This window comes from Coregonus lavaretus (genome assembly GCF_964263955.1).
Source record: "Coregonus lavaretus genome assembly, chromosome: 1".
Lineage (NCBI taxonomy): Eukaryota > Metazoa > Chordata > Actinopteri > Salmoniformes > Salmonidae > Coregonus > Coregonus lavaretus.
In genome coordinates this window covers 78,024,788-78,032,666 of record NC_139988.1, presented here as the reverse complement: position 1 = coordinate 78,032,666, position 7,879 = coordinate 78,024,788, and the positions used below count along the sequence as shown (strand labels likewise).

Below are 7,879 nucleotides of genomic sequence, written 5' to 3'. Positions count from 1 at the left end.
AATATCTATATTTCACCATATATGATTTGTCAGTATTAGGGATATCTACAATGAAGGGTTAACAGCGATATGGGGACATGTAAGTGTCTTCCTCTTGTGGATGGGTGTGCTTCTTTATACAGAAGTTTATGAAAAGATAACAGTCATAGCTTGGCCAGTCTAATTTAACTTTATAAAAGACTAAACATCTCTCACTTAGTGCATGTCCTCTCACCTGTACAAAAAGCACTTTCACAAATAGCCAGAGCGGCATATAAATATTGGCAGAGAAACACAACGATCCATAGAGATTAATCCATCCATGCTATTGTACTTCTACGGAAGTGAGATCACAAAGGTAAAGTTGATTCTCTTCACAACAATAGAAAGCATATCTGTTGTCTGAGTGTGCTTTAGTGACATGTTTCCTTAGAATTTCCACGGTTTCCGTTTTGCTAGCTAAAGATACTGTGCAGATACGGAATAAAATGACATCCTGTGTGTGTAAAAGGAAAATTCATATTTAGATACTCAAATGTGTCATGGAAAGAGGAGACTTTTGGTAATGGTAACATTGAAGCGTTTCCCTTCTTTTTGCCAATTAACCTGTTGTATTCGAGAACAACATGCCGAAGAAATCGAGTGTCATCAGGCTCTACCTACCAAGAACACCCACAGTGAACAAGGAGGAAGTCCACATTTGGAGGAGAGTTACATGATGTTCAGTGAATACCACAGAAAGAAAGGATGTATTCCCGCCACGCTGTACGAGACTCATCTGACTTCACCATCACTCTCCCTGTCAGTGCACTCTTATATTGTCACATCAGATCACACTGTGTTTGTGTGTGTACGATTTAAAGCCCATAAGGGTTGAAATTGTGTTATCTTTTCAGAAATCTGAGGGACTACCTGCAACCCCTCCACCAGCTCCAGTTTCAGAAAGGCCCAATAAATTCAACCCTCCAAAAATGCTTGCCACAGTGGTATGTTTTTTGTAGAATTTTAAGACTTCCTCAGTTCCTCAGATATAGCATTTAAATGTTTTGTTTAAATTCATATTTTTTGTTTGTGTGCTTAATATCAAGGTCTTATAAATGTTGGCAGTCTTATATTACATTGAACATAAGCCCAGCGTAATCTAAAAAAGGTAAGGGAAACAAACCAAATTAGTAATATCTGCTTAGAATATCCATGTTTTGACTAGATGTTCACAAGTGGGAGGAGCCTACTGTAGCACACAGAGCTTCAACTCCTTTTTGAAATATAGATTAGAAACAGCCGCTGTGTGTGTGTTTGTCGACATTAGCCAGTGGGAGTCAACCATAATAATAAGACATTTGTGAGACGGAGTGGAAGCGCAGGAACATAGGGAGAGTAGACCAACTATAGAAAGACTACTACATACTGTAGAGACCCTGATGGAGACCTACTGAAGGATTCTGAAGTGACCTAAGTAATTATAGAGGCTATCCGGCTTCCTATAGACGCTCCTAGTGGATCACATGCATATGGCAGATAGAGAGACAGAAGGAGACACAGAGAGAAAAGGTGGTGGTGTCAGATCTCAGTAGCGGTGATCTCGTCAAAGTTGATCTCGTTGCCGCTGCCTTCGTCCAGCTCCTCCAGCTCGTCCCGAGTCTCCAGTTCTAGACTGAGCTCCCGCAGCATACCCTCCAGCTCCCGGTTCCTCTGGTACATCCCCACGTAGTTCTGCTGCAGCTGCTTCTGGTACTGGATCACCTTGTCCTTTTCCTCCTGCCAGACCCTATGCTCCTCCTCAAAGCTGCACGCCTGCTCCTCCCCCCGCTGGCGTTCTGTGGCTAATTCCGCCCTCAGACTCTCCATCTGCACCCGGAGGCTCTGGAGGGCCTCGCTCTCATAGGCCAGCTTGGCCTTGGCTTCGTCGCTCTCATAGGTCAACAAATGTGGCTCCTCCGGGAAGGCCTGGCACTGCCTGCCTCCACTACCATTGTGGGCGGGGCCCTGGAGGCTTGTCTGATTGGCTGCGGCGTCTGCACGGAAGCGGGCCGTCTCCTCCTCCAGGCGGCCCACCTTCTGACGGAGGAGTTGGGCCTCACTCATGCGGCGCTGCAGCTCGTTCTGGCAAACTTCCAGCTCCAGGGTGCGCAGGCGGCCGGCGGAGGTGGCCTCCTGCAGCAGGGCCTGGCTGGTGGTGAGCTCACCACGGGAGTCCCGGAGCTGGCCACGCAGAGAGACAATCTCCCCCACGCGCTGAGCCAGCTCCCCCTGGACATCCTTCAGCTGCTGCTTCAGCAGGGAGATCTCCCCAGACTTCTGACACACCTGGAGGAAACACAACTAGTGTCATATACGCAGTGCACAAAACATTAGGAACACCTAATGCACCCCCTTTTGCCCTCAGAACAGCCTCAATTTGTCGGGGCATGGACAACAAGGTGTTGAAAGCGTTCCACAGGGATGCTGGCCCATGTTGACTCCAATGCTGGTGTCAAGTTGGCTGGATGTCCTTTGGGTGATGGACCATTCTTGATACACAGCGTGAAAAACCCAGCTGCGTTGCAGTTATTGACACACTCAAACTGGTGCGCCTGGCTCCTACTATCATACCCCGTTCAAAGGCACTTAAATAGTTTGTCTTGCCCATTCACCCTCTGAATGGCATATACACAATCTAGGTCTCAAGGATTTAAAATCCTTTAACCTGTCTCCTCCCCTTCATCTACACTAATTTAAGTGGATTTAACAGGTGACATCAATAAGGGATCATAGGTTTCACCTGCATTCACTTGGTCAGTTTATGTCAGGGATGGGCAACTCCAGTCCTCGTTGGCCTGATTGGTATCATACTTTTGCTCCAGCTAACACACCTGACTTCAATTATCAACTAATCATGATCTTCAGTTTAGAATGCAATTAGTTTAAATCAGCTGTGTTTTCTAGGGATGGGGAAAAAGTGTGACACCACCCCAGCCCCTGAGGACTGGAGTTGCCCATCCCTGGTCTATGTCATGGAAAGAGCAGGTGTTCCTAATGTTTTCTACACTCAGTAGTAGTGACGGGCATTCCGAGTCTTTTCGGTGAGCCGGATCATTTGGCTCCGTTCAGCTAAAAGAGCTGTTCATTTGGCTCCCAAACGGCTCTTCGTTCAGTAGTGCTTAAAAATGTACCATGACATGTCCAAACCATGACAAAAATAGCAAATCTCTTATGTTAAACCTATAAAGTTGCCTGCCATTATGTCAGATCCCGACATGAGAGTTCAAATACATTTTTACCTGACCAAATTATTAGATGGCCAACAAATGTTTTTTAAGAAAACATTTTTACGCACTGCAAAAACATGTGTGGACCAGAATGAGGCTCTCTCTCTCCTCACTTTCTATTGTTCCTGCGGTGAGGAATTACCATCTTCACAGAATGTTTTTATAATTTATCCGCAGATAATTGTGAGCTTAAAAGCAATAGTAACAGTATGCAAATCAGGGAGCCAAATGAACGGCTCTTTTACAAATGCGATTCGGTTCCCGACGTTCACCAAAAAGATCTGTTCAAAAAGAGATGTTCATTCGCGAACAACCCATCATTAATATATAGAGGAGTCACACCACAAACTAAGTCCTATGAATATATGAGGGAATATGACAATATACAGTGCATTCGGAAAGGATTCAGACCCCTTGACTTTTTCCACATTTTGTTACGTTACAGTCTTATTCTAAAATGGATTCAATTGTTTTTTCCCCTCATCAATCTACACACAATACCCCATATTGACAAAGCAAAAACAGGTTTTTAGACATTTATGCAAAGTTTTAATAAAAAAAAAACGGAAATATCACATTTACATAAGTATTCAGACCCTTTACTCAGTACTTTGTTGAAGCACATTTAGCAGCGATTACAGCCTCGAGTCTTCTTGGGTATGACGCTACAAGCTTGTCACACCTGTATTTGGGGAGTTTCTCCCATTCTTCTCTGCAGATCCTCTCAAGCTCTGTCAGGTTGGATGGGGAGCGTCGCTGCACAGCTATTTTCAGGTCTCTCCAGAGATGTTTGATCGGGTTCAAGTCCGGGCTCTGGCTGGGCCACTCAAGGACATCAGAGACTTGTCCCAAAGCCACTCCTGCGTTGTCTTGGCTGTGTGCTTAGGGTCGTTGTCCTGTTGGAAGGTGAACCTTCGTCCCAGTCGGAGGTCCTGAGCTCTCTGGAGCAGGTATTCATCAAGGATCTCTCTGTACTTTGCTCCGTTCATCGTTCCCTCGATCCTGACTAGTCTCCCAGTCCTTGCCACTGAAAAACATCCCCACAGCATGAGCTCTGTCAGAGTGACCATCGGGTTCTTGGTCACCTCCCTTGCCAAGGCCATTTTGCCCCAATTGCTCAGTTTTGGTGGTTCCAAACTTGTTCCATTTAAGAATGATGGAGGCCACTGTGTTCTTGGGGACCTTCAATGCTGCAGAAATGTTTTGGTACCCTTCCCCAGATCTGTGCCTCGACTCAATCCTGTCTCGGAGCGCAGGTGTGTGCCTTTCCAAATCATGTCCAATCAATTGAATTGACCACAGGTGGACTCCAATCAAGTTGTAGAAACATCTCAAGGATGATCAATGGAAACAGGATGCACCTGAGCTCAATTTCTAGTCTCATAGCAAAGGGTCTGAATACTTATGTAAATAAGGTATCTGTTTTTTATTTTAATACATTTTCTAAAAACCTGTTTTCACTTTGTCATTATGGGGTATAGTGTGTAGATCGATGAGAAAATACAAATATTTAATCTATTTTAGAATAAGGCTGTAACGTAACAAAATGTGGAAAAATTGAAGGAGTCTGAATACTTTCCGAATGCACTGTATGAGAGAGAGAGAGAGAGAGAGAGAGAGAGAGAGAGAGAGAGAGAGAGAGAGAGAGAGAGAGAGAGAGAGAGAGAGAGAGTGACTGAGTGAGAGAGAGAGAGAGAGAGAGAGAGTGACTGAGTGAGAGAGAGAGAGAGAGAGAGAGAGAGAGAGAGAGAGAGAGAGAGAGAGAGAGCGAGAGAGAAGAGATAGAGACAGGAAGGCAGCCAGCTTGGTGTCTTTGTTATAATGTGATTGATGATGATGCGACACCGTGCCAGACTCTTGCCCGCCAGCATCTTACAGAGCGGACCGTTTGTACTAGACTACAGCAATTACTCAAAAGGGTTTACAGTGGTATTTAAAATCCACTGTCTCTACCTGAGTAGTACACATACTGCTAGTGTTGGGACAGACCTCCATCCGCTTTGTCTACAATATATACTGAAGTGCCAAGGCCTAGGAGGTAGGGGGCCGCCACAGACAGTATTATGGCCCATCTCACCTCCCACTTGGTCTCCTCCAGCCGGGGCCCTAGCTCGATCTTCTCGTGCTCGTAGGAGGTGCAGCGCTCCTCCAGCTGCTCCCTCTCCTGCAGCAGCTGGCTGAAGTCCTCCTGGAGCTTCTTCTTCTCCTGCTGCAGCTGGAAGACCTGCAGCTGGAGCACCTGCTGGGCGCGCTGGGCCTTCTGTGAGTGGGTCTGCATCCGTGTGGCACAGGTCTGACGCAGCTCCTCCAGCTCCAGCTCACAGCGCTTTTGCTTCTCCTCATAAACCTGGGGGGAGAGGGGAGACAGGGAAGGAAGTTGGGTGGGGGGGGGGGGGGGGGTTGCATCGTATGTGTGCATGCATGCCTGCGTGTGTGTACAGTGATTGTAATGGTTTGAGTGTGATGGTAAATGGTGTGTGTGCCAGGTGTATGTACGTTTGCATGCCTTCATGTGTTTTAGAATATGTGAAGGAAGATGATTGTGTCTTCCATTTATACCACCACGTACCTGACAAATGGCCATCTCGTTCTCGTCCAGGTTGTTTCGGAGCTGCTGCAGCTCCACATCTCTCTCCCTCAGCTTTTCCTCCAGGTCCCTCACCACCCCCTCGTACCCACCCTCCACGGGGGCTGGCGACCGCCCGCCTGACCCACTGTCCGACAGGGGCTGGACGCGCCCGCTCAGCGACCCCGACCCTGTGCTCTTACTGGACGAGGAGAGCCCGCTGTCCGAGTTGGAGTGCCCGTGCACATTGGCAGGCGCCGTCTTCATGGGCTCCAGGTGGCCACTGCCAAGCGGGGTGTCTGCGGGCGCCAGATTGTAGGGGACGCTGCCATAGGGTGGCAGGCTCGACAGGGAGTTCCGGCCCGAGTCAGACATGGAGCAGGTCTGGCTGCCACCGCCCGTGTGGCGCCCACTGCTGTAGGAGGTGCGTTTCTCCAAGCAGGGCGACAAAGTGTCCGTCTGGCTACCAGGTGACAACAGGTTGAGATTGTTCTGGCTGTCTGATAGGCTGGCCCGGTCGTGGCGAGGGGAGAGGTACTGCATGGAGTTGCGGCTCTTGGGGATGACGGGTTTGAAGGCGGTGGGCCGGATCACTGTTTTCTCCATGTTCTGAGGGGTGAGAGGATTGTTGGGTAAGAGGTTGTAAATAATGTATATTCAGTGAATGTTTAATTTATTTGCTCTAATCGTGTTACTGTGAGAGTAGATTGATCTACTGTACATTTCGAGGAGACTGAATGACTACCATATAGCCTGGACAGGGCCATACTCACCTTCTCCAGCTTCCCCGACACGAGGACCAGTTTGGGCGGGGCTCCTCCTACGTTCCCGTTGAGGCTCTCCAGCTGCCCCTCCTTGGCCTCCTCTGTGTCAATCCCGGTCCTGGGGCTTCCATGAGCCACATGGTTGTCATTCCAGTCCCCCTCATAGTGCTGGTTCAGATATGAGTAATTCCCATTGGTCCTGCTGTCCTTACTGGAGCCAATCACCATCAAGGGCTTCCTGTTGCCAGGCGGAGTGAGGCTACTAAGCAGCTGATCCTGGGATGTGTCAGAGGAGCCCAGGCAGGAAGTGGCGCCCAATGTGGTTCTGTGGAGCCTGGAGGTGCCCGGCTCGGGGCCTATATCAACGGGCCGGTATTGATGCGCCAGGTGGGCCGGGCCGGGGCGGTGGGCGATGAGGCTGCTGACGGAGCCCATGGCCTCCTGGGAGTTGGAGGCGGGTGAGGTGGAGGGGAGGTTGGGGGGCGTGTAGGGGGCAGAGGGGCGACGGCGGGGGGTTCCGTTGAGGCCGGGGGTGTGGTGGCGCTCAGCCGGCATGGGCAGAGCCTGAATCAGGGCCATGGTGGCTGCTGCTCAGTGGGACACCCACACGATCTGGGGGACAGAGGGAGAAACAGAGGGACACAGTCAGTCAGATGAATGGGAACTAGCAAAGTAGCAAAGCAATAACAAAGCGTTACAGTAGGAATATTAGGAATATACAGCTTGTTTGGACTATCAAACCATCCAGGGTCGTGTTCAGGAGGGCTCAGTGTTCTGAATATTGCAGATAGAAATGATATCGCACACACGAGCCTGACGCACACACACACACGTGCACACCATGGCAACCATCTCCTCCCAACCGGTGATCTCATCCAAACTGCAACACTACACAGATAGACTGTGACATCATCAGTCCCAAGGCACAGCGTCTGGTGGTGAGGGGAGAACAATGGTAGACAGGACATGGCGCATGATGATGAGGTCTCGCTTCGTGTTTGCAGGCACCCAGCTGTGCCAGGGTTCACCCCAAAGAATGTAAGAGGGCTACTGCCCCACCTTGTGGACTGGCTGCGCCCCTATGTAATCATTTAAGCCTTTTGCAGGATTGCAGGAAATGGCACCACCTTGTTTAAAAAAATCATTTGTGCATTTTAAATACATCATCACTACTGTAGGAGTCATCCAGAGCATAATGAGGTCCCAGGGACAGGTGTGTCCTGTTGGAGACAGTTCGGTGTCAGAGCTCTGTGAAGTCAGGATCTAAATCCAGATACGGCACTAGCCCTAAACTATGTAAATCATTTTCCACACACACACAC

The 7,879-nt window shown here is 49.0% G+C and overlaps 1 protein-coding gene across 1 annotated transcript; it reads right to left on the bottom strand.

Annotated features, from left to right (window-relative positions):
* Nucleotides 1–1,539: 1,539 nt before the first annotated feature.
* LOC311131525 (leucine zipper putative tumor suppressor 2 homolog) lies at nucleotides 1,540–7,136 on the bottom strand (the record flags this gene model as incomplete). The annotated part of the gene is made up of 4 exons (XM_084164558.1): nucleotides 1,540–2,286; nucleotides 5,305–5,574; nucleotides 5,797–6,402; nucleotides 6,567–7,136. 4 exons carry the CDS (start codon nucleotides 7,134–7,136, stop codon nucleotides 1,540–1,542), a joined length of 2,193 nt encoding a protein of 730 aa, XP_084020684.1.
* Nucleotides 7,137–7,879: the final 743 nt, after the last annotated feature.